Here is a 25889-nt window from a genome sequence, read left to right on the forward strand (position 1 = left end):
ATCGATAGATGAATCGATTCTAAAAATAGTCAGTAGTGACAGCAGTAAGTCAAGTTTCATGTTCCAGCTAATTAATCATTTCCAAAATACGGCTCTAAAGTTATTAAACTGCGCATGTTCCTGCTTAGTCGATTCAGGATGCAAAGAAGGAGACAGAGGAGTTTACGTATTGAATAAAAAATACCATAACAACACAAGTTGAGGACTGTCGGGATGAGGGGAGGTGGGGCGAGAAGTGAGCGGGCCTGCCAGGTGCCAGAGCGTGGGGCCCTATTAAAAAACTGAAGCCCAGCTAGTCGGACAAGATCCGTCGTCTCACCTCGGGAAAAACAACAACCCCGCTCACCCTGACAGAGAGACAATCAGCCGTGTGCTACTCGGGGCGAGCTCGCAGTGACCCGCCGCGCCGAAATGGAGGCTGGCTTCTACACACTGATGAGCGCTTTGGCAGACATCAAACGTCGGCGCCGCAGAACCCCCCCACGCCCACCCCATGACCTGCCAGCGCCACCTTGTCTCCTGCTATCTGTTTTTATTTGAGCTTGACGCGGGCAGACAGATCGGCAAATATCGATCACGGCACGTAAAATCCTCCCACCGGGTTTGAGAGGTGATTACAAGCCTCAGGACCCAGGTGATGCAGACCGTGTAGGCGTACGTTTGGGCTTTTTCGTAAACCACCTGTCAGACAGGCCGGGGAAAGCGGACCCGCATTGTTTAGTTTCAAGTTCCTCCAATCATCATGGGGAAGAGAGACATCGCTGAAGAAACAGACACTGCGACGCAGAAAATACACCAGCGGCCTGTTATTAATTAAGCAGTTTTTTGACAGGGGCTCCCGAGGCGGCCATCTTGGCGCTGACCTGGCCCAGCAGGGATAGGGACTGTGTGGCTTTGAGGTGGTATTGATAGGAAAAAGGGTGGGAGGGGGGGGACAAGGAAGAGGGAGGGGTGATGATGCTGGCTTCCTGCCGACAGCTAGGCCTGCCGCGTCTGCGCGCCCGCTTTGAAGTGTCACCTTGAGGGAAGAGCCGATGGCCGGGAAGCCGGGAGGGCGGGAGCGGCGGAGAGGAGTGGCATGCTTGGCATCGCCAGACACGGCGCTTTAATATTGCATGGGCTCCCGTCCATCTCTCCACACACTTAGGACATTCCTTCTGCTTGATTTAGTTTGAAAGTAGATCTTTGTTGTTTTTTTTTTTTTGCCTCAACACCTGTGCTGGTTTTGTGCTCATTCTTGCCTGAACAAATGTCAAGCTCTGCAGTCAGAGGAACTTGAGCAGCCAGCTGCATTATGGCAGCTGACAGTGTTGCGTTTGGCCTGGCACGTTGCGACTTAGGACAATAACGTAAACGTTCGTCCTCCAAGTGGAGTTCGATGTTAAGTACGTTTATTGGACAGTACTCATTTGTTCAGTCCAAGTCTTTGTTGTCAGTTTCATAAAATTCTTATTGTTTGATATATTTATCGTTCTTCAAAACGTTATATTATTATTATTTAATGTATCTGAGTCAGTATATAGTTGCAATTAGGGCTGGGTATCGATTTCCTCAATCGATTCGTTTTCAATTCACAAGAGTTCAGTTCGATTCAATTTGTCCCAATTCGATTCAATTCACTTCAGTTGAAGCAGATATTGATGAATTATGGAACACCAATTCTTCTTAACTCATTCACTGCCAGCCCAGTTAAAATTGAATTTTGACGTCTATAGCCGTCAATGGCACTGAATGAGTTAAATGTGAAGGACAGTAACTGGTCAAAAGATTTAGTTTAATGAATGTAACACCTGTTCTAATCACTTAAGTGTTACACAAACATTGACATCAGCAAGGATGAAATTAAAATGTCATAATTCAAATGTAATAATTGTAAATATAAAGTAAAATATTCTGAATTGTCATAAAGTGCAGTAAGTCAGTTGTTTCATAAATGTAAGAAAATACTTTTAAATTCATTTGAACAGTCAATTCCAAGATAACAGTAAGATACAAAAAAAAAATCTGCCTTTTATTTTTTTATTTTCTTAAGAATTTATTGGGATCAAAGAAATGGTTTTATGAATCGATATTGGGTTCAAAAAAGAAAATCGATTTGATATTGATTATTCAGTTTTTTTAAACCCAGCCCTAGTTCTATTCTACATTGAACAATAAACGCAGCAATTGTTTTTGCTCCCATTTTACATCTAATACCTTTTATGCACAGAAAAGGCACATTTGTCTTTTTGTGAACACTTTTCCTTTTCCAGCATTATCATTGCACAAGTTTGACTCAGGCTGAGGACAATAATTGGCCAATTTACAATGTTCAGTTTTACTATATTTGAAGGGTGTGGTGACCATTTGCCTCAAATGTTGCAACCTACTTCCTTCACATATAGTTGTTGAGGTGGATGATTGTAAACCAATCAGCATCTTGATATGCCACACTTGTGAGGTACATGAATTATCTCGGCAAAGGGGAAGCGCTCACTAACAGAGATTTAGACAGATGTGCCAGAAATATTTGCGAGAAACATGTATGTCTGTATTTGTTTTGTTTCTGACTGTTTAAAAGAGAATTTTCTGTCCTCAAAAAAATCTGAGAAAATGTACTCACTGGATCTATTCACTACGCAGCTATGATAAAATACCACTCAAAATCTAGTTGGGATTTGATCGCTTGAATTTGACCTGAACATATTTTGCTTCAAGTTAAACGAGAATTCAATCGCAATTTGGATCAAACACTAAATTGTACACCTTAATAGCGCAGATGTGAAATTCCCAAATGCCTAAATTCAATCATTAAGATTTTTACATGACAAATTAGAGATATTTTTTAACCCATGGACGTTTAAATTCTGTCAAAAATGTTCTCATTATTTTCCAATTGTATTGAATGTAACGTGTTATCCCGTGTTCCATGCCCATTGCAAACCCTGCTACTGAATACACACTAAAGCAAAGACATTCAGTTCAATGAATGGTGAAGAACCGTTAAATGTGCCTTCATCCCTTGTTGAAAAGCATCTTCCTCAAGAAAATGACATTGACTCAACTTAAAATCGTCTTTCCTTTTACAGTTTGCAGGCCAGCAGCTACATCGCGAGAGAATGTAACATGGCGGCAACTTGAGGACGTGCATGAGAGGGAGTTTATCAATATAGTCTGCTGAAATTAGATGTTTTGAAGTGAGGAAACAGCATATTAAAAGAAAAAAAAAAAGAAAGAAAGAAAAACATTCACACTGCATACACTTTCTGCACACTTTAACAACCGGCCCAGTTCACAAATAGCAGTTTTAACTCCCTGATTAGCACTGACATCTGCAGCCTTTCATCTCTGCCTCCATCTTGTTTTTTAATCAGATTAACCCAAACGGGCATCCTTTAATGGCCTCTTTTTTTTTTCTTTTTTTTGAGGAACGCTGAAAGAGGAGAGATAATTAAAATAATTAAACCGCTGGGACAGGACTGTGCATGCGAGTCTCTGGCTTCATTCTTTTCTTCTCCCTTTAACTTTGAATTCTGCCTGGCGTATACTTACTCAAGAGAGAGGCAGACTCATCATCCGCACTTAAATGCATTCAGTTGACTCTCGGAGGTCCAATTGTTTTGTTTTGTTTTTTCCTTCTCCCCCTCCAATGCCATCGACCAATGTAGGACCTGATCTTATAGGTTCAGAACCGTCACATCATTATGGAAATGGAGGTAGGAGGGCATACAGTATTTTTTTCTAAACAGCATTTATATATTTTTCAGCCTGCGTGTTTTGTATGAGCCTGAAGATTAAAAATTGGAGAAAGTATGCTTTGCTCTAATGATTATTTATTCATGAACTTTTAAGCTTTTAATGAGGACAAATGAAGCCGTTTTCCAGCGTGTAGTATGCGAACCAAAAATATTCTTGTTTAGCATTTTATTTTTTTTTGCACTGCGTGTCCGTGAGGAATAAACACTAACATTTAAATACACAGTAACCAGCATTTGAGAGGAGATCGGTTCATCTTGAGCTTGCACTCATATAAAGCCCTATGCAACTTTTAACGAGATGATACTGATGATTTATTAATTGTCAGTAATACTTGTAATTAAAGCTAAATTATATTTTAATGGTTGACCACTGCATGAATTTAATCGTGCCATTTGATAGGAATAACATTCCAACTTCTTCAGAACTTTAAGAAACATAGCACTTTATTAACCAATAACCTCCTGAACTTAAACGTATTCTGCGCCATATTAATAATTTAAACATGTAACTAATTCTTATTCATACGAACATACGTGCAGTACACGTGTAACTTCTACACACGGAGTAAAAAAGTAGGTTACATAGTGACGCCTGAAATCTATTTTGCATCAGAGGTGCATACAGAATATTCAATATTATAATTACACATCTTCAGATGAATTCAAAACTTTATTTCCTGTCAAAAAGAATCTAATGAATTCTTGCATGAGGGTTTTACCAAGAGCATGAGCACTGACGCCCTCCATGTAGCGCAGCCTCAACTTTACACAAGTTGGATGTCTTTTTCTACACCTCATATACTGTATTTTCATTTCATTCAGATCATTTTCACAGAGCTTCATTTCAAGTTGGCACACACTAAAAAGGAAAAAAAATCCCTTTGCTGGAAGTACTTAAGATTTATATTTAAATTTTCATGGAATCTTTGAGAACATTGAGGAGCAATTTCACATTTGCACTGACATCTAATTTCTCAAGTAGTGTCTGAAAGCACAAATTGCCACGGATTCCCTATGTGCCCAATTATCTTGCATCAATTTTCTTGACCTGGTGGAATGCTGGTAAATTAATCATAGCACTTTTTTTGGACTCTCATAAAACACATACGCAGGCGTTTGATAAAGTAATCATACTTGGTTGTGCTCACAAAATATAATTTATATTTCATCTCAATAGCAGAATGTGTGTACCAACGAGGCCTAATTGGGATTCGGGAGGTAGAAAGGAAATGGAAAATGAAGGAAGGAGTGTGTGAGTCTGGGGGTGGGGGGACTGGTACAAACACACTGGTGGGCGTCCACACGATAAGGGGTTTTAATTTGAATATAGCTGTTTTCTTTATTTTTAGGTTTATTTTTTTCTGACCTATTACTGGTGTCTAACCATTATGTTGTGCATAGTATGCGAAATGAAGAGGTCAGAAGGGAACGTACAAACTTATTCAAAATATAATGCTGTTGAATATACAGTTTAATATAAGTAATGGGTTCATAGAAATATCGACAATTATGTGAGCAACAATATTTACCTGACCAAACCTGTTGATCCCGTCGATACGGCCCAAGGTTCGGCGTCAGTTATTGAAGCAACAGTGCCCTCTGCTGGAAAGGAAGAAAACAGCAAGCATTAACGTGGATAGGAGGAACATACTTGTATATTGTACTGAATTGTACTGACAAAACGTTACACTACTGAACACTACAAATGGCCAGTCGCAAAGTCTGTGACTGAAACGCTTCAAATGTGGTAACATTAACTCATTTTGAATGACTTCTCGTGCCAGCTGTTTGGTATAAACAGTTGCTGTTAGACACCGATTGACTACAATTTCTTACGAATAAATGATGGTTTATGACATGTTAAAGAATGTGCATTTTATACTTTCCTACCACATTTATTTTTATTTTTTTAACAGAGGTACGTAAAATTAAGTAGAAGCAAATCGTAATTAGCATAGTTTAGCATTTAGACAGAGATAGGCTAGTTGTAGTTGTCCTATTTTGGAACAGGCATGGCACAGAAAATATATGCTAACAAAATTTACCTAAGAAATATCTAATCAGCAAAACAACCGAAATCACCAGTATCGTTCCCCGTCATTCTTGTGCGCAACAGTGCAAGGACTGTGGGGTGGAGTCCACTCGAAAGGGATTCTGGGACTTCACAATCAAATTAGGTAAACAATTTCAATTGAAATGAATTAGACATAAAACTTAAAAAATCACCTAAATAAACATTTAAGAACAATTCTTATGCAAATATTTAATGCAAACGTGTTTAACTAAATACAACTAGTGAGGATAATACTACAATTATACGGTTAACGAATGAATGACAGACGAACGAGTTATGCAGTGCATCTTTAGCATACCAGTAGAGGGAGTCTGTAATACTACCACCACACTACAGAGAATTTGTGTGCTTGTCAGAAAATGTTTAAAACCTAGCAGCACTTGATAGCATTATATTTATACTATATGCTGTAAGCGGCCAACAGGCAATCAAATAATGTTTTGTTCATCATTTGAGTGAGATACCAGCTTGTGGTTAGCACACCTGTTTCTCCCCATGATTGTTATCTGCCAATTAGGTGTACCCCCGCCTCTCAAACCAAGCCAGGGATGGGATGGGATGGATGAATGCCGGTGAATGGCAAACCTATACTCTTCACATTTGAAGGGCACAAGTACAAAACACTCAATATTGTAGTGCAAAACATTGAAGACGACCTTTATTGTTCACAGTTAAACACAAGCCACTGCTTTAAGAACTTCCTTTTTTTGCCATGTCATCCATTCAAGAGTCCTGGTTTCTTCCGTTTGTGCAGATTGTACCTTCCGTCTTAGGTTGCTGTAATGACTACGGTTGGCATTTAAAGTGGCTCGTTGAACATGCTATAGATAGCGGCGCGGCAGAAGGACATGACAGCAGGAGATCCTGGTGGACAACAGGATTTAGAGAGACAAGAAACATCATTGACTGTTGGTGCAGCGGGGAAAGAAAGCGATTCGGTGCCAACAAGAGGGTTAAAAACACTTCTGTTGAAAAGAGTGTGCATTTTGTCACAGTAAATGATTTCTGGAAATCTTGAAGAATATGATGGAGCAACAGTAGTATTACGGAGCTTGGTCACTTCGTCAGCTGAAATTAGATTTATATGTGAGGGTCCTTGATGAATGGATAAATAAAACAGTAAATACAGGTCATGTGCTACTAAAATGCATAAATAGTCATCTGTTTCTACAACTCATACACTTTCCATTTTGCAGCCTTCAAGAAATCCAAGAGCCTATTTGTTCCCCTACACCCAAGTGCAAACACTCCTTCAGACACTTTTTGAACAAAAAATAATTGTAATTCTAATTATTCATGGCAATGTTACTTATGAAATCCCAACAATGATATGGCCAGGTTCATATTTTGAGTCATGTTTTTCCCATGTGCAATAGGACGTAGTCACAAGAGCTGATCATGTTTTAACACCCATCTTAAATAATAGGAAGGAGACGACCAACGAGGCAAATTAAAATATGAGCAGCAAGGTATTCCAATTCATCCAATGATTTTGTTTCCCCCCGCCCATTGATCCTTTTGGTCAGTAGATAAAATCTGGAGGTACAATTTAAAAACATGTCATCTGTTTGCATCATCAACACTATAAACCACATGATCATGCTGTAGGGCCAGAGATGCTTTGTTTGGATGGAGCAAAGTGGAAAGGTATAAATATTTTGTAATTAATGTTGAGCGGACCATTTAAAAAGCACCCAAATTCCCAAGTGTCAGTTAGAAGTTCATTTTTCAGCTTACATTCTGCTTGTGTTATCTTAAAGCATCATGGTCACAACACGAGGTCATGTTCAGTATCTATAGGGCTGATGCATATTTGTCGACATGATGAATTGGCATTTTGGGAGGGTGAAAAAAAAAAAAAAAAAAGTAGGGGAGGGAAGGAGGAGATCCTGTTGTCCACTCAGAGGAATGGAGCAAATAATACTGACTTTCAAAGAGATGCTGACGTATCTTTGTAAATCCTTTCAAACGTTAGCTTTGGACTTCCCGGCTCAGTTGTGTCTCTTAGCTGTGCTCATGATGCGCTTCATTGTAGTCCATTATCTTTAGCTGTTGCTGCCGGGGCCGCCCCGTCCCCGACGGGCCCCGCCCTATCTTCCTCCGGGGGCTTTCTTGACTAGTGGCCTGCTGTTTGGGCCCCGAGGAATAATTGACGGGAGCAGCCAAGGAAGGGGTCTGAGTCGGGATGGTTGGAGTGGCGGAGGAAGCGAGGCTGAGGTGGGCGACGGAACCCGGGCAAGGCAGCTCCGTGCACGGCTCGGGCTTCAGGTTGTGGGCAAGACGCGGCGGCTGCGGGTGCTCGTCCTCTTCCTCCTCCTCCTCTTCTTCACCACCGCACTGACTTTCGCTTTTGTTGCGAAACAGCTCGCGCGCCCTCATGCCGAGGAAGCTCTTGGCGCTGGGGTAGGAGCCCACGGTGAGGGGTGCGTCAGATGGTGTCAGAGTTGCAAGCAGGTTGGTGCGGGGGCAGGACAGAGGGAGGTCCGCTATTAGAGACGGGCCTGAGTCCTTGCTGCCGTTGACCGAATTGGCAGTGGTCTTGGAAGATTTGCTTGCCTTTTTGAGTTGCCCCGGTAATAAAGTGCTGCCGTTGCCGCAGTGTGAGTCATGTGGTGGTCTACTGTCCATCTCCTCGGCGGTGCAAGTTTTACTTGGTCCATCGGGCACCAGGATGCTGGCCAAGAGAAAAAGGGACATTCAAATGCAGAATTTAAATTAGTTAAAAGAATAAAAGCTTTAGTTGGGAATAAAACTTTGTGCTTGACCAATATGGTTTTCTCCTAGTCAAGGAGGCTGATAACCGATATCTCAAGCTGATATTCATTTGCAGTAAAAGAGGAAATATTTGCGTCAAAATCGTAAAAATTTACTTTATTTTAATTTTAACTCATTAAGACCCCAAAATGTGTAAATATGTTTTTTAATACTTTGTTCTTCCTTACCAAAAGCATATTTATGTTTTTTTTGTTTGTTTGTCTTTTATGTTTTTTAACGCTAGAGCACACAGAAGGCTTTGATGCAGCTTCTGACGTGAAGAAGTCGTTTAAAGCAATGGTAGTTATTACAAAAAAGGCCAGCAGGTGGCAGCAGAGTATAAGAGATCAGCCAGAGGCTTGTTACAACAAGCTGTTTTTGCTAGTTTTTGAATAATTTTTTTTGCTAGGTTTGTGAATAATGATGAAACTGTATTCTAATGCTAATTGCTGCAAAATTGAAACAGACTTTTTTTTTAACTGATGAAAGAAGAAACTCTAGTTTTCTTTTCTTTTTTTTTATAGCAATAGAACACAATATTCTATGGACCTTGCAAAATCAGTCAAATCCAGTTGCCTCAGTGAAAATAGCTGGGAGTGAATGAGTTAAACATATAAACCAAAGAATAGACATCTTTGTTTCAAAATTATAACAAAAATTGCAGGGAGCTTCCAGGGTCATCAGCATGTGTTAAGATAAATTAAAAACTAAGCAAGTAAATAGTTTGCTAAAGTTTTCCACTATAGTTTTAAAAATGAAAAGTGTAGGAAGTTCACAGTGTCAGCACCATCTTTTATACAGTTAAGATTTCAATAAATCCATAACTGAAAAATGCAGGTGAATTTATGAATGTAGCTAATTTGGGGTTTTTCTCAGGGTTTGTAAAAGGTTTCAAAAGATCTTCGAACACCTTACAAATCTCTACGTTTGCAAGAATTCACTGCTCAATGAGATATCGGCTTTATCGGCCCTCAGATTCATAAAAAGGCCGATGCCGCCGATAATCGGCCTATCCCTAATAAAAATCCCATTATTAGCTGTGGATTGATCCCCTAAATATGTCAAGTAAGTAAATAAGTATCAATCCTTGAAGTAGACTCAATTTTAAAATCAGAATAAAGAGCTGCTAAATATTGTGTTAATGAGGAAATCCGATATATTTTGGTGCAAAAAAGATGAGGATCTGCTTTGCTGAACCGAGCTTAGACTGCCAAACCTGGAATCAGCACGCGTGTGTCGGTCAGCTTTGACCCCTGGTGGCAAGCCAGTACTGCTAGCTGGAGTTTCCATCTCCACTTTGCTGTACAGTTGCAGGATTTCAGTCTGCAGCAGTTGGGTGTTTCTCTTCTGAGCCTGGTACCTGTTGTCAGAGGCCTGCAGCTCTGCCCTGAAGATGAGACGAATAGAAGTGGTTCAACTTAAAAAGGTAAGGACAAGATCAACTAAATACAAGTACAAATACAGAGTGGTAAAATAATGTAAAAACAAATGGTGAATTTTAATCATGTTAAACATTTTAAAGGATGTAGATAGGACCGTAGCAAACTGACAACTCACTTTGCTTGACATTTCACATCCTCAAGAAACTTCTTCTGTTCCGCAATGAGGTGTTCCTTCTTGGAGAGGAGCGTCTCCAGTTCAGCGGCTCTCTGATGTGCTGCCTCGAGTTTCTGGCCCTGAACCAGCAGGTTCTGTCTCAGAGCCTCCACCTCCTTCCTGTAGGAAACTTGCAGCATCTTTGCCTCGTGGGTGGTGGGTCGCTGCACATCGTAGCAAAAAGGGAAAATAACAGTGATAAACTCCTTGTGAGTGTTATTTTCGACTCCAATTAGTCCTTTAGGAAGCCATCTTGCCACCATACCGTGGTATTATCTGCGCCGACGTACTGCAGTTCCTGCACGGACAGTTTGTGTGCCTCTCCAAGGAGCAGCAGCTGTTTGTTCAGGAAGCTTATTTGCTGTTGGGTGCTCTCACTGTTGCTTAACTGAAGGATGCATGAGAGAGAGAGAGATGGCAGAGAGGAAAAATTTTACTACAGTTGGTAAATGGTACTTCATTTATAGAGCGCTTTTTCATCTTGCAAGGCCCTCAATGGTTTGGCACTCGTGGGTTTGTATATTCAGATTATTATTATTTTTTTTTGTTAATTATTATTATTTTAAATATTTTGTTTTGTTCATTTTGGTGAGATTTTTTTCCTCAATTTTTCCCTCATTTTTTATTGCAAATATAATGTAATCAGCTTTTTTTTCTTTGAGTTACTTCATTAAAATGGTGAGCCCGCTTTTTTTATTTTAATTTTTTTTTGACGACCAACTTGCTTGATTTTCGCCGGTGCTTGTCCTTCACCTCTTCATTTAACCATGCAGTCTATTTATTCACGCTGAAATGGTGTGCTCAAAGTTGACTATGTGGCCACTGTGATAGGAAATTCCCATTTCCTGAATCAACACAGCTCTTGTAGGATTCCTGCTCGATTAAGGTCTCAGGAGAAAAACATGCAAAACCTCAGAGGCAAAAAGAGTAAAAATTCCACAGGTACCACCCCGTGTGGTTGACCCCAAATTTCACAGAATAAGGGGCATCGCCAAGGCAACAGAGCCCGCCTGAGACAATCTGTTGTCTGGCAATTAAAAAAACAAAACAAAACAAAAAAACAAGCAAAATGTTTCCATTGATTCTGTCCCACCCACTGTTTTATATTATATATATATATATATATATATATATATATATATATATATATATATATATATATATATATATATATATATATTGGTCTCTTATTATGATGATTTCCTTGTCTGCATCCTAAAAACGTACAATAAAAACAATAAAACTGCAAACAAATTGGAGTCATGCTGTTCTGATACAAACATACACTGGACGACAACAACGTTACCTTGACGGTCATCTGTTTGAGTAGGTGCCCAGTGTGACAGACTCTGTTATTTGCCCCCTGAAGATCTGCCTCTAATTCGCCCATCCTTTTCTGACACTCTTGTAACTTGCTCTGCAGATATAGAAAGAAAGAGGAGTGAAAAAAAAATTATGAAACTCTAAAAAATCAATGTACATAATCTGTATAATAACGTACCTGGAGCTCCTGGTTCTTGGTGTAGTAGTCGTCTCGCCCTTGCTGCAGCTGTCTGATCTGACTGTGCAGACGGGTCACCACAGTCTCTCGATCGTCCCACAGTTGCCTGTAGCGCTGCTGCTCCACCTGCAAACTCTCCCTCAGGGATGAGATGTCCACGCTCTGGAGCTTGAGTTGGTCCTTCTGCAGAGATTTGCACAATTTAGGTACATGAAGAAAAAAGACGGGAAGTGTTCGACCCACTTCCCATGATTTGGTTTGTCTAAAGAATAAAGCACTTAACCAAGACTTCCAGCTTCATGTGCAATTTGGGAATGCGAAGAATGGAAGACAAACTGTACTGTGAAAATTTGTTGGTCTTCTTTAGGGCTGCTTGATTATGGGAATAAAGTAATAATCATGATTATTTTGGCAATAATTGAAATCATGATTATTCAAAGTATTATTTACTTTTTGGTACAAAACAAGAAAATTATTACAATGTAAAAATATTAAGACCAACTAAAAAAAATAGAAACACTATAATTATGTAACTTCCTTTTGAACCAAACCAAAATAATTTATTTATTTATACTGGGAAAAAATTGAAGTTGCAGTGCAGCTTATGCACTGTGCAGTAGGATGATCATTTATTTTTTGGTACAAAACAAGAAAATGTTTACACATTTAAAAATATTAAGACCCATGAAAAAAAATAGAAACACTATAAATCATGTAAGGTCCTTTTAGACCAAACATAATTAATAATATATATTTATAATAATAATAATAATTATTATTATTATTATTATTATTATTATTATTATTATTATTATTATTGTTATTATTATTATTATTTATCTGCAATTGGCTGGCAACCAGTTCAGGGTGTACCCCGCCTGCTGCCCGAAGCTGGCTGGGATAGGCTCCAGCACCCCCGCGACCCTTATGAGGAGTAGGCGGTTAAGAAAATGGATGGAATTATTTATTTATTTATTTAATTATGTTGGCAAAAACTTGAAGTTGGCGTGCAGCATGTGCACAGTGCAGTAGGACAATCATTTATTTTTTTGATACAACACAAAATGTTTAAAAACAAATATATATATATATATATATATATATATATAAAGACAAATAAAATTCTTTGAAGCACTAATAAAGTTCCTTTTTGATGAAACAAAATGTATTAAATTAGTTATTTTAAAATTTTAAAAGGTGCAAATGTATACATTTAAACAACTCAAAAATGAGTATAAATCTTTTTTTTACGATTATACTGATTTTGTAATCGTGGAGTGTAATAATTGAAATTGTAATTGAATTGTGATTAATTGCACAGCCCTAGTCGCCTTTGATGAATTCAATACTCTGATGCTGTAACAGAGATCAGGCAGTTCATCTTCTGTTCTGATTTGCCATCAGCTACACAGATAGCTAATCAAATCTAATCTAGTGTGCCAACCCAAACTGTACCCTGTCTAAATGTGGCGACAAGTGAAAGTAATTTACCACCTAGGGGCAACTGCCATTATATTTTTATTGAGCAGAAAGGGAGCACATCTACTTGGGGAGAGGCATTTACTTATTTGTTAACATGGATGAAACACCCACAGACTAATAGAGGCACAGTCTTTATGAGAGGAACTACATAAAGTTCGGACACACGCACACTCACTCACTCACCATGGCATTGTTCTGCTCTTCGAGCGCGGTGGCATTGATGATGCGTCGCAGGAGGCGTCTGTTGCGGACGGCGTGCTGTTCTCTCTTGTAGCGTTCGTACAGCAGCTGGTTGTGCAGCAGGAGCAGCTGGCTCCGCAGCGTGTGAAGCTCGTCAGATGGAGCCGACCCTGAGGAGATCACCGTAATAATTGCGCAACAAAAACGTGGTCATAGCCCTGACAAATATGTCATGCCAATTAGTCATAGTTTCACTTCTAGCACTTCATAATAGTAGAAGATGAGGAAAGTTTTGACTTGTGTCATTATACATATGCATTAGGGCCGGGTATGGATTCTAATTCCCTCAATCGATTCAATTTCGATTCACAAGAGTTCGATTTGATTCCGTTCATTTCAATTCAATATTGACTAATTATGGAGCATCAATTCTCATATTATAATTAAATTTTGCAGTAACTGGTCAAATGATTTAGTATATTAAGTGTTATAATCACTTAAGTGTTACACAAACATTGACATCAGTAAGGATTCTAATAATTGTAAGTATAAATTAAGAGTGCAATAAGTCAGGTATTTCATAAATTCAAGAAAATACTTAATTGTCATGTTCAAATTCACGTGAACAGTACATTTCAAGAAAACAGTAAGATACATAGATGAATAGATTCATTTGCTCTCAATAATGTGTAAATACGTTGTTGTTGTTTTTTTATGTTTTAAGTGTCCCAAAGACGTATTTATAATTTTTTTTTTTTTTTTTTTTTTATGCTAGAGCATACAAAGGCTTTGATGCAGCCTCTCAACAGCAAAGAACAGTTGCAGAAAAGGTAGTTATTACACAAACGGGCAGCAGGTGGCAGCAAAGCAAAGGAGATCAACCAAGGCCATGTTGAAAAAAAAAGTTCTTAGGCACAATTTTAAATAGATTTGTGAAAACTGATGAAACTTAGCTCTCTTCTAATGCTAATTGCTGCAAAACGGAAACAGATAGAAACATACTTTTTTTTTTCCTGATGAAAGAAGAGACTTTAATCTTTCTTTTGGTAGGTTCCATGTTTTATAGCAATAGAACACAATATTCTGTGGGCCTTGCAAAATCAGTCAAAATCCAGTAAAATAGCCGGGAGCGAACAGGATTGCTTCTGTGAAAATCGCTGGGAGTGCATGAGTTTAAAATTCTATTTTGTTATAAATTTATGAGAAAAGGAGATATTAAAATAATGAACTCGTGATTTTAACCAAGCAGCTATTGACTCACCTTTCATTTTTGCTTGGTCTGACAGAGTGTAGGGGTGTGAATTGCCTAGTACCTGACGATTCGATTCGTATCACGATTCAATTCGATACCGATTAATCCCGATACGAATGGTCACGATTCGATACCGATTAATCCCGATACGAATTTATAAGTCGATTGTTGCGATTTTTTTTCATTCATATTTAGAAAATACTAATCAGTAAGCTTGTAGAGTGTAAGATTTATATGAAAATGTATTATTTATTTATCTGAAATTTCAGTCTTATAGAGGTTGTAATCTGTTTCATGTTTGAACAGCATTAAAATAAAAATATTAAGGCTTAATGTGCCGTTCATATAACATTCTTCCATGCTCAAGGTGTGAATCCTAAAAAAAAAAAAAAAAAAAAAAATCGATTCTGCCGATTATTGAATCGATTCGAGAATCGCGCGATGTAGTATCGCGATATATCGCCGAATCGATTTTTTTTTTTAACACCCCTAACAGAGTGTGTTAAGAAACAGACTGTTGTGTATGTGGAATATGGTTTTAAATTTCAAAAACTTGTAGTTCAACTCAATCACACTGAAAGAATTTTCCCGCCATTTTAATTTGCTGCACACGTCTCAACACTCGTGACGCTTCACTCGTCATGCTGAATAATGCTCAATATGCAGCATTCAGAAGAGCTTCTTTTATCGGTGGGCGACAATGTATACGAGTAAGGAAGTTACCTCCAAAGTGTGTCCAGTCAGCTGACTTACTTGGCAAAGGTAATCTGTGGAGAAAAAAAATAAAATAAAAATAAAAGAGCGCAAGGAAAACATTTCCTCAGACGTTTGTCTCCTCTGGAATTCAAATTACATTAGTCATGATTTGTGAGGATAAGCGGTTCAAATAATGCATGGATGAGTCATAACATTCTGGGAATGTGAGTTTTTGGTACTTGTTACAAAAAGGAAAATAAATCTTAGATAGGAATGGTATCAAAGAGGAGTTGCCTGTACACAAACAACTACGCCATCTCACCTCTTAAGGACTTTATCATGGGTGTCGCTCCCCTGCTGAACAAGGCGATCCAGCACCTCCAGTGGTGAAGCGGTCGTAGCCCCCTCCTCTTCCCCGTCCTCCAGCCCCTCTTCCCGTCTTGAGAGTCTCTCCAGTGCCGCTTTGCGGACGGCCTCAGATGTCTTCTGGCCTACGTAAAGAGAGGCCGCCCTGGGCAAAGCCAGGTCAAAGAACACCTCGTATGGCACCGGCGCAGGGGTCTTGCTGCACGGACTTGGCGAGAACATCCCGAACTTTCCCACCTCCTCTTCTGGGGCGGACGGGCTCCGGTGCAGGTGGTGATCAATCGGGGTGAAACCTGACAGGAAGGGCCAGGACTGATCGAGGCCGGCGGCTGAACTGCGGCTGTCTCCCGCCCCACCTCCTTGCTCGCTCCCGACGTCACTGCTGTTGGCGGTATTCTCCACTTTGTCTGGCGTCGACACTGCATGGCGCGCGTCCAGGATGGACCCCCCCAGTTGGCTGCTGGTGACGATCTTGTCTTGCGTCTGACAGCCGGTCAGGGTCTCGGTGGTGCGGTAGAAGGGAGAGTCGAAACCCCTCAGGCCTGACAGCTCCTGCGTATCCTCTGTGATCTTCAGCAACTCCTCTGTGATAGCCGCTACATTTTTTTTTAAGAAAGAGGAAAGGAATAAAATGAGCAAAACTACAAAGTAGGTTCCAAGCATCATTCAGTGTTTAACATGTTCCAAATATTGATCCAAAAAGTCTACCCATGTGACTGACAGAATTGGATGGAGTTCTGAAAAGCACAAAAAGGTCTGTTCTCACCCTCCTCCTTTTCTTTTTCCGTTCTCAGCTGCAGCTCCAACTCCTGTTTCTTCATGAAAACTGAGAGCTCGGTCAAAGTCATGGACACATTCGCAGCATCTGCAGCATCTAATAAAATACACGAGTCAATATTACTATTCAGGAATTCAAGTGTTCAACAAAAACAAAGCTATGTTGTGAAAGGTGGTCAAAACATAGAACCTGGCTGAGTTAAAAACGGATTTGTCAGCACTCATAGAAGTTGACTGACAATAAATCAGTCTTGGCCGATGAAGTCCCTGACTCAAAACTCAAGTGTCACCTTGGAAATTATCTGTGTGTGACAGATGACTCTCAGATTGCTTCGTCATCCAGCCATCTATTTTCTATACCACGCGTCTTCAATTAGCGTGTGGGTGAGCTGGAGTCTGTCCCAGCTGACCTTGACCAGGAAAGCTGACTAGTAGGGCACAAATAGAAAATATTCACACCAATGGCAAATTTAGAGTGTAGAACATGCATGTTTTTGGACCGAAACAGGAGAAAAGCTACGCAAGCAAGGGGAGAAAATGTAAACTCAAAAGAACCTGAGCCAAGATTCAAACCCAGATCCTCTTGACCGTGAGACAAACATGCTAACAGGCAGCTACATCAATGTGGTGCCAATGCTGAGTCATTTATCTCAAAATCCTTTTTAAAACCATTAAAACAAAACAAGTAAAAAATGAATGTCTCTGAGCACACTCTTGAACATTGTACTTGTGTCAATTTGAGTGTGATGCATGATAACAAACCTCTGTTTGTGGTGCTGCTTTTCTCAAAGTCTTTCACAGGTTCCTGTCTCACCAGTGCAGGTTTACCACTGTCGACGTGTCTGCGTTCCTGAAAAGTCCCACAGTTTGTTTTTAAATACTGTCAAGTCAAATCTATTTATATCCAAATAATATCACAAGGGACTCTAAAAGGGCTTACACCACTTTGTCTCCAGTTTATTCTGTACTGTGTGCAAAGGTATCAAAAATATGCACACATAAAAAAAATAAAAAAATCCAGACTTCTTTTCACTAAAAAATAAATGAATTACCTTGAATTTTGCAAATGAAAAAAAAAGAAGTTAATTCCTCAAATAACACAAATAGTTTGTGAACAATTAACCGTTTTTATTTTTGATAGATGCTATTTTTGAAGACGATTTATGACAAGTCTATATACATGTGTATTTTAGCTTACTTTTCTAGGTGGACTGGATTGGACTGTGTTGGCTGGTAAGGAGATAATAGGAAAGTCATCTGATAGGGTGGGTGGTGGTGATGAAGTGGCTGGAGTACTGGAGGCAGATGTTCCTTTCCCCCCTGCTCACATTAAACATACATACGTCAAAACACAATTCAAGAGTTATTATTCTAATCAAACATAAATCTGTGAGAAAAATTGGATTTTGATTTAAGCAAATTATGTAAGCATATATGTGTTTGGAAATTAACTCACCTGAAGTGCAGTGGAAGCGGCTGGGAAGGTGTGAGGCACTGTGGGAGAGCTCAAAGTTAGGCGACATGCCCCTGGATGAAGGGGGCGTAGCCATTCCACACAAAGAGGAGGGGCTCCACAGTGGGTCCTTCCCGCCATTGGAGGAGTTAGGTTCACAGGTGGAGTTCTGTAGAAAGAAAAGGAAAAGCTTAATGCTTGTTTCTGCATTTTTTTTTTTTTTATATGAAGTTATGCACCACTAGCCACGACATGAAGCGATATAAGAGTGTGAAGGAATATTTTATAAAGTGTGTTTTATTACATGAATATGAATTTAAAAAAAGTTTCTCTACATGGTAGATTTTCATCTACCATGGGTGGGACCTGTCTGGAAAATCCCCCGCAGTAATACTGCTGATTGCTCCATTCAATATTACTATTCAATCGTGTAGAACTTTTAATATTTTATTCTTAGCAAATTTAGCCATTCATAATGATAACAGAACCATGCGTTCCAGATCATCTGCATAGAGCAGACATATTTTCAGACAGAAACACACCAAAGACCCCTCCACCCTAGAGGATTATGAGCCTCCACAATGGTGTCCCAAAAAATAAATAAATAAAAATACTGAAAGCTTTAAAAGTACATCTTACCTGTCGTTTGGTGGTCTGCGGGCTACGGTTGGTTGACTGCGTCCCTGAGAAGGGGGGCAAAGACAGGGGCGGAGGCAGCGGCTGCCGTGGAGTGGAGAATGGAGTTGATGAAGAGCTTCCTGTTGTCAAAAGACAAAAGGTTCGAGAAGTTTACCTGTGAAGGTTCCCAATAATATTTCCTGACTTGTTTACTAAACAGCATGTAAAGGCTTGATGAAAAGCACAATATTGTAATACAGTACTCAGAAAAAAATACATAAATGTAATGGTACCTGAGTGTATGATTCCAAAGATATTACATTGATATGAATATTAAAGATTCAGTTAATTTCATCAGATAAATGTAATTAATTTAAGTGGCTAAAGAAAAACACAAGCTCTCAACATTTGACCATTTCAAACAGGAATGAGGAATATCAAAACAAATTCAGGTTTTCATATATTTGAGATGGTACTGGACTTGTTTCGGAACTCAGAATGATCTTTCGATTCAAGAAAACAAGTAATTTTTTTTTACATTGTTCTCAAAAATGTCATTGCCATTGACAATCTTTGGTAAAATAGTCAATCTGACAGTTGAAAGATAATTGTATTTTATCATTAAAAAAATAATTTCAGTCCATATGTTTCTACATGTTGCTGAATATTACATTTAAAAAAACTTGTATTTATTTATTTATTTTTAAGTAATGTGTAACTACCATTGCTGCAATTCTGGGCAGCTGGGACATAAACATTACAGTGGGTGGTGATCCAATACATTTTTACTACTATTTTCCCTCCTTTTTTTTTTATTTTATTTTAATTTTTTGAAACCAACCATAGCTGCTGTAGAGGTCTGTGTAGGGGCTGGAAGTGCAGTCTTGTGGTCGCAGATGGATTTGAGGGTAAAAGTTTTCAGGCATGGTGGCATATCCCTCCTCACAGGAGGCCTCCTTGGGGTCGAGAGACACTTTGGCACATTCAATGACGATATCGTGGATTTCATACTTTTTCCATCTAAAGCAAAAAAATAAATAAAAAATCAGGGTTCTCTAACAAACAGTGGACATGCCTGGAAGACACTGGAAGATGGTGTAAGACTTGCCTGGTGGGATCAAGCTCATGATCCTTGGTTCCTGTCACCAGTTCAGGGTGGATCCGGACATGTTCAAGCATTGGCTGAGTAAAGAGGTTTTAAGGAATTTCAATTCATCAAAAAAAAATAAAAATAATACAAACAACAGCATTGTATGGTACTACCTCACCTTGACCACCTCTTCAAATGTTTCCATGTTTTCCTTCATGCTGTAGTGAGAGCGCAGGTAGGACACAAAGTTGCAAGGGTACATGCCATATAGACGGTGGAAGAGCGAATAGACGCTGGCGTGAAGGTGGATCAAGTAAACCTCTGAAACATGACCTGAATGGATAAAAACAGAAAATCGTGAGTGACAATGCAAGAAACAAGCAGACGGGTGCAAATTATGTTGGCCACAACTGAAGAAGTTTTGCAGGAAATGGAAAGCATATCTCACCCGGATTCTTGAGGTTCCAGGATGCCAAGCGACCAAAAATGTCAAAGTACTCCCACAGGTGTTGTTTTCCCGCTTGAGGAATCATGGGAAGCAGCGTGATCAGCACCAGCACGCCAGTTATCAGCACCACGACATCCGTATCAGTCTGCCACGGGAAAGAAATACGGATGTGATAAAGCTGTTTCATAATATTATGAAACAATGGCCAAATTTTTATTGTTTAATTATATAATTATATTAGTGACTGATATTTACTTTAGTAAACAGTTCAATATTTCCATTTTCAAATCTACTAAATTCTATTTCAGACACTTTTTTTGCTCAGTGCTTTGTTTGGACAATAACATCATCAAATATTAGTTAACTTATTTATGTCTGCTAACCCAAAAAAGAAGCTGGGCATGTGGCGTATGTGCGTTGAATGAAAGTGTGTCTTAACATTTGTGAAAATAAATGATCGGGTGCCTTAACACAGTACTTGTAATAAAATTATACTGTGCAAACGAGTATGACTAAACCCCATTGGATAGGTACATGGTGCAAAAGTAAAGGAGTTGCCTGTGACTGTCTATGACGTGCTAGCTTGCACTAAATCCACCACAATCAATTAAGGAAAAACAATAAAATAAGTTTGATTCCAACAATGAGCCCGCTAACAAGTTAAATTATACCTAAGAGGGTGGGTCAAATGAAAATGCACTCCGAGAGTAAATTTATGAGTTATATTTTCATACTACACTTACATTGCAAGAACAGTAAATATAGGTTAATGTAAGTCACATTATCCGCAAATACGGCACTGTTTGGGGAACATGGATGGAAATATTACACGACATTACAATGGACATAATGCACATTTCTTGACTTTTATTTTTTTATGAGCTGTTTTTGCATGGTGTTTTCTTTAAATAATTGTGTTTTATTATTGATTATCTCTAATATATTTAGGATTTTTTTCCCCTTAGTTAAAAAATAAAATAAAATCAATTAGCTACACAAATCATGTAAAATACTTATATCGTGATACATTTCCACGACTGTGAGAAATACCCTGTGAGAAATGTGTAATGATTCCATCCTCTCACACGTGCTACCTTTAGGCATTTGAGCAGCGACAGCAGAAGAGGATATCGGGCAATCTTGTGGATCCAGGACGGCTGCTTGCGGATGACGTGGCCAAGCATGGTGAGCGTGGGCAGCCGACAAGCCTGTTTGGTCATACACTCATTCATCTTGTCCAGCAGGTGCTGTGAGGGCAAGTAGGGATAGACGGGGGTATTAGCTGATAATGCCGGCACTTACTGAAAGACTTTTTTTTTTCTTCGTAAGTCAGATACAAAATTATTATATAATTAGTAGAATCCTTTATTTATTTATTTATTTATTTATTTGTAATTACCTTGCATGTGAGAATTGTTTAAGGAATTTCACACATGAATCCCCAAGCTAATGAAAAATGTTGATCAGATATCAAATGATGTGATTTTTTTTCCCACCCCTCTATCTTTTGTATGTGCATTTGAAATAGCTTCCTCTTAATTCAAACGAAGTGGTGTGAATGAATATTCAAGTTTTGTCACCTTGCCATGTGGCTCTCTGACTGAGCAGAGGATATGCATGGCCTCTGAAGAGCTTGTTTCTAAAAAGTAGTCCACCAGCCCGTTGAGCAGCACAGACCCTCGTTCTACAAACATTTGACACAGTGTTGGCACGTTTTGACACACATATCCAAGCAGAGTATGATTTTTTTTTTTAAAGTGTTAATACCAGTGCTGAGTTGCTCATTAATAAGGCCTCTGATCTCTTCTAGCTGATGGAGATCGGAGGTCTCCAAAAGCGGGAGGAGGTCCCCCATGCTTGGCTGCTCTCTCGCCATGGTGGCAGTGCTCTTGGTGGAGGCAGTGTCCTTCTCGCACCGTGTCTCGACCTTCCTTCCTGCCTGGAGGACTCTCTTGGGGCCACCCACCAATTCAGTCTCCAGGCACCTCTGAATCACAAACAATGATGCCAAAAAACAAAAATGTGACAAACTAGTCAAGAAAGGACTCGGATGTATCATAGCCAAACAATGTTTATAAAAACTACAATTTAGCTTTAGTGTAATGTATGCAGGATTTTGTCTGCAGTTTCTGAAGCATTATTCATGATAAATAAGGACATATCACATGTCCCTAAAGTCATATGTCAGGCAATAAAAAAAAAGAACTCCCCACAGAGAAGAATCACAAATGACATTCAGCACATTGTCATTTCCGCAAATCGAAGCTGACAATAACCACTTTGGTTAATTCACAGAAGTCACAGTGCATCGCAATTACAAATTTAGAACTCATGGGTTGCGGTCGGGGAAATCGAGGGACGACTCGGTCGCCATGGTCATTTTGGGCTGTGTAAGTGTGCAACCAGCAGAAGCAGGTCAGTAAAACCAACAAGAGACGCCCTCGCTGTGATCTCAGACTGCCTGGGAATGCTCGGGAATACACAAAGGCCCTTTATGCAGCACTAGCGCTTCCAGATTACATTTGGCTGGGTGCAAGCATTTAGCAACAACTTCCTTGCTCTCGCACAAACATCCCATAAGGGCAATGCTTTTTCTACTTTGGCGGTTCTCGTATTAATGTGATTGTGGCCGAAAAGACTGCACACCAACGCATGGCTGTATATACAGCATGGGATACACAAATACCACTTTTTTTTTTCTTCCAGATAATATACAACTACTTACATATGTACAGAAACATGATCAAGTGTTTAGCTCTTGCAATTTTGATGAAAATGTGTTGTTAAAACAAAGCTTTCTTGAACACAAGTTACACTCAAAAATATATTTTTTTTGCTGAAAATGTAGCTTCTGACAAGGCATTTTAGTTATGTAGTATCTCATTTTGAACACTAGGGGGCACTGTGTAAAATTCATACATATAGTCGATAAGAGACAAAGGCGAAATAAGAAATGAAGAAGAATGGCCAGTCTGGGGGATAGCCATAGGAGACTTTATGTCAATTATATTGCCTCAAGAATGAAAGGCTGTATGGATTTAGAAAAGAAAGAGTACCGATAGTAAGATTAGATATATTTGACTTAGCCTGGAAAAATCGATGGCTGTAATGCTTCTTTGATAGATCAGTCACAGAGGTAAGTTTGTGAGCAAATTCATTCTTGCCTATTACACTGCCTAGTCAGCTTGTTAGAGTTTGGGAAGATAAAGTAACCACACAACATTCATTCATTCATTGATTGATTCTCCGAACTGCTATCCTCACTCGGGTTGTGGCTGTGCTGGAGCCTTATCCCAGCAATCTTTGAGCGAGAGGCAAAGCACCCTGAGGTGTTTACCAGACAGTCATAGGCTACAAATAGACAAACAATTATTCACACGCACAGCTACGGACAATTAATAGTTCTCAATCAACCATACATATTTTTGGAAAACAGGAGGAAACCCATGCAAACTCCACACAGGATGTTCGAAGTCTGGATTTGAACCCACGACCTCTGAACTGTGAGGCAGATGCCGAAACGAAACCAGTTGTCCAACTACACAGTAGTCGGAAGTTGACTTTATAAGTTTTGTTAACTATTTCCTCTTGTGAGGGGGCTTGGCGCGAGCACAGACTTTGATTGGTACTGCCGGTGGTGGCGATGTGTCCAGACCATGCTAATCAATTACAGCATAATAAATTAGCGATATGACATGATTTGGGGGAAATGTTGTGTTGATGTTGGTGCACAACAATATATGATAGCAGTGTAAAGTATAATAGCAAAAGGGAATACCTCTACATCACTGGCTGCTATGGGCATAAGGGAGCCCCTAACCTCAACCCTGTTCAGAAACTTTGGAGCATCCCCAAGCAAACGTCAATGAAGGTGGGAGGCAGTTCACATCCAAACAGTGGCCTCAGAAGGCTATTTTGATATCTTGCAAATAAATTCAAGCACAGAATGTGCAAAAACTCACAAGTTAATTGGATGCAAGACAAGCAAAGCGACGATCAAATAAGAGGCCCCAATGTGTTAAAAATCTAACTTGGATTTCAGCAAATCTCTACCTACTAAGTTAGTGCATTTTAATAAAAACTCCCCCAAAAAATATGACTGTTACTGGAAGGCTCATTTAAAAAAAAGATTGAAATTATTCACTCACAGTTGATGACTAAAAATTATGTTTGTCATTTGCATTAAGTATTTAAAATAATTTGAGTAAAACATAATTTGCGTGATAATTTGTAAAGCAGTGTGTGTTTGTGCGTACTGACCATTGCCTGCTTCTGCTTGTCGTAAACAACTCGCAGAGAACAATGGCCAGGGTTGGGTTTACATCATCCGATTATAAAAATATGTAGCCACCGTTGCTCCGCAAAGCAGGCACAGTCTCCAACACCAACCCAAAAGCAGGAGAAGTGCAATGAAATGTTTGAAGGGTCAACCTCTGGTGAAAATCCATTACCGCGGGTCTTTACAAAAACAAGTCAGTCCCACCGCCAAGAGCGAACGTTAGCTGGCAGCAGCGACCCAGACTCGGTCGGAATTTAATCGTGCCTATCAAACACAGTAAATCAAGGGAGAGCGAGTCATACAATCATCCGTTCATAAAGTAGCATGAGCACGCAGAGATTATTGATATTAAATAGGTCTGAATCAAAATAATCGCAGCTGTTTACCTGTTAGAGTAGCTTCACTCCACAGGGCGCCGCCATCTTGAACACCTCACAGCCCATCCCACCGAAATAGGCTTCCGCTGAAAGACTGCATGCGAACTAATCCCACAAGTTAGTGCCCTGAAATCTCCCACACTCAACCTGCTTAGCTCGTTTACTCAGATAAAGTACAAATCAAAGACGTGACTATAGTAAATACTGGTCGAGGTTGATTTTGATCCGTGCTCAAAAGGAATAATCGCTCTCTTGGCAGGGCGATATTGTTTGTCCCATCGCCTCATTTGGCGGATGTCTATGTGATGCGGTTTCGCGTGACCCACATGTTGACAGCGCACGCGCAGACACTTCACCAATGACGTCGTTTGGCGAAAATAAATAAAAATAAACTAAAGTAAACGTTCGAGAATATGCATATACAAATTTAGCAAAACTATAACAAACTACTATTGTATTTATGATGTTGACTTATTTTAACTCTGTTTTATGTTGGATTTTTTTTTTTAATGTAGGAGCTACAGCACTTTGTTTCGGCTGTTGTTTTTCAATATGCACACATACCGTAAATTGAGGAAGTATCAACGTTGTCCACAAGATGTCGCACTTATACTTACCCCAGTTTGAGCTCTCATGCTGAAATATTCAATTAGCGGAGCACATTTCCTTAAAAAAAAAAAATGTTATTGCATTAATAATCACCCTGTATCCGTTCTTATTTTTGTTTTGGGCATACCACATGTCACTTTAATCCACACTTAGCGTTCAGTATACTAGAAAGAAACGTCCCGACGTGTGAGGAAATCTGTCACCACTGATTATTATATTGTATACACCAGTAAATAGAGAATTAAAAAGTCAACACATTCTCCCAGACTGGTTTGGTGTGTGTATCTTTGGAGGTTCTAGGTCCCATGTGACATTATGTCACTAGGTTGTCAATCAAATATTGAAATAATAATAATAATAATAAAAACAAATTTTTTAGATGATAATACGCATTTTCTCTGTACTTGCGACTTTGTTTTACAGTTGAAATGCAGCCGAAATAAGATATACATTAAAATAAATAAATAAATAAATAAATAAATAAATAAATAACGCACCGAAACGTACAATAAAACCTGGACATCTGCATTAAATGTTATCAAGTTTGTATAACTTTAGCCATTTTCCTTTTTATATTTCACCCTGCAGCTGTGTGTTTAT

At 39.2% G+C, this 25889-nt stretch overlaps 1 protein-coding gene and 1 long non-coding RNA gene across 4 annotated transcripts in view; both read right to left on the reverse strand.

The window, feature by feature from the left end:
• LOC144002074 (uncharacterized) overlaps positions 1–5907 on the reverse strand; it is a 51161-nt gene extending 45254 nt beyond the window's left edge. For all 3 annotated transcript variants that reach the window (XR_013278662.1, XR_013278663.1, XR_013278664.1), the window contains exons 1-2: positions 5783–5907; positions 5267–5339 (exon numbers count right to left, since the gene is read on the reverse strand). This is a non-coding gene — a long non-coding RNA (uncharacterized LOC144002074). The remainder of the gene's footprint in view (positions 1–5266; positions 5340–5782) is intronic.
• A 534-nt stretch (positions 5908–6441) lies between these two features.
• Positions 6442–24996, reverse strand: tsc1b (TSC complex subunit 1b). Its single transcript, XM_077496925.1, has 22 exons — positions 24690–24996; positions 21792–22011; positions 21605–21708; positions 21119–21271; positions 20025–20169; positions 19755–19909; positions 19595–19668; positions 19328–19506; positions 18508–18626; positions 17872–18037; positions 17614–17735; positions 17178–17265; positions 16405–16512; positions 15595–16234; positions 15300–15343; positions 13328–13494; positions 11663–11845; positions 11468–11578; positions 10427–10549; positions 10123–10325; positions 9782–9952; positions 6442–8485 (listed from the first exon to the last, which is right to left on the reverse strand). The coding sequence occupies exons 2-22, from the start codon at positions 21898–21900 to the stop codon at positions 7816–7818; spliced, it is 3834 nt and encodes a 1277-aa protein (XP_077353051.1). The 5' UTR covers positions 21901–22011; positions 24690–24996; the 3' UTR covers positions 6442–7815.
• Positions 24997–25889: the final 893 nt, after the last annotated feature.

Source organism: Festucalex cinctus, chromosome 15 (genome assembly GCF_051991245.1).
Source record: "Festucalex cinctus isolate MCC-2025b chromosome 15, RoL_Fcin_1.0, whole genome shotgun sequence".
Taxonomy (NCBI): domain Eukaryota; kingdom Metazoa; phylum Chordata; class Actinopteri; order Syngnathiformes; family Syngnathidae; genus Festucalex; species Festucalex cinctus.

Excerpts from the sequence above, each read along its gene's own strand:
- tsc1b (XM_077496925.1), bottom strand. The coding sequence starts at position 21,900 with ATGGCGAGAGAGCAGCCAAGCATGGGGGACCTCCTCCCGCTTTTGGAG. Across the intron at positions 18,038-18,507 it reads CGCAGACCACCAAACGACAG|AACTCCACCTGTGAACCTAA; the intron begins GTAAGATGTACT and ends TTCTTTCTACAG. Across the intron at positions 10,326-10,426 it reads TCGGCGCAGATAATACCACG|CGACCCACCACCCACGAGGC; the intron begins GTATGGTGGCAA and ends TACGATGTGCAG.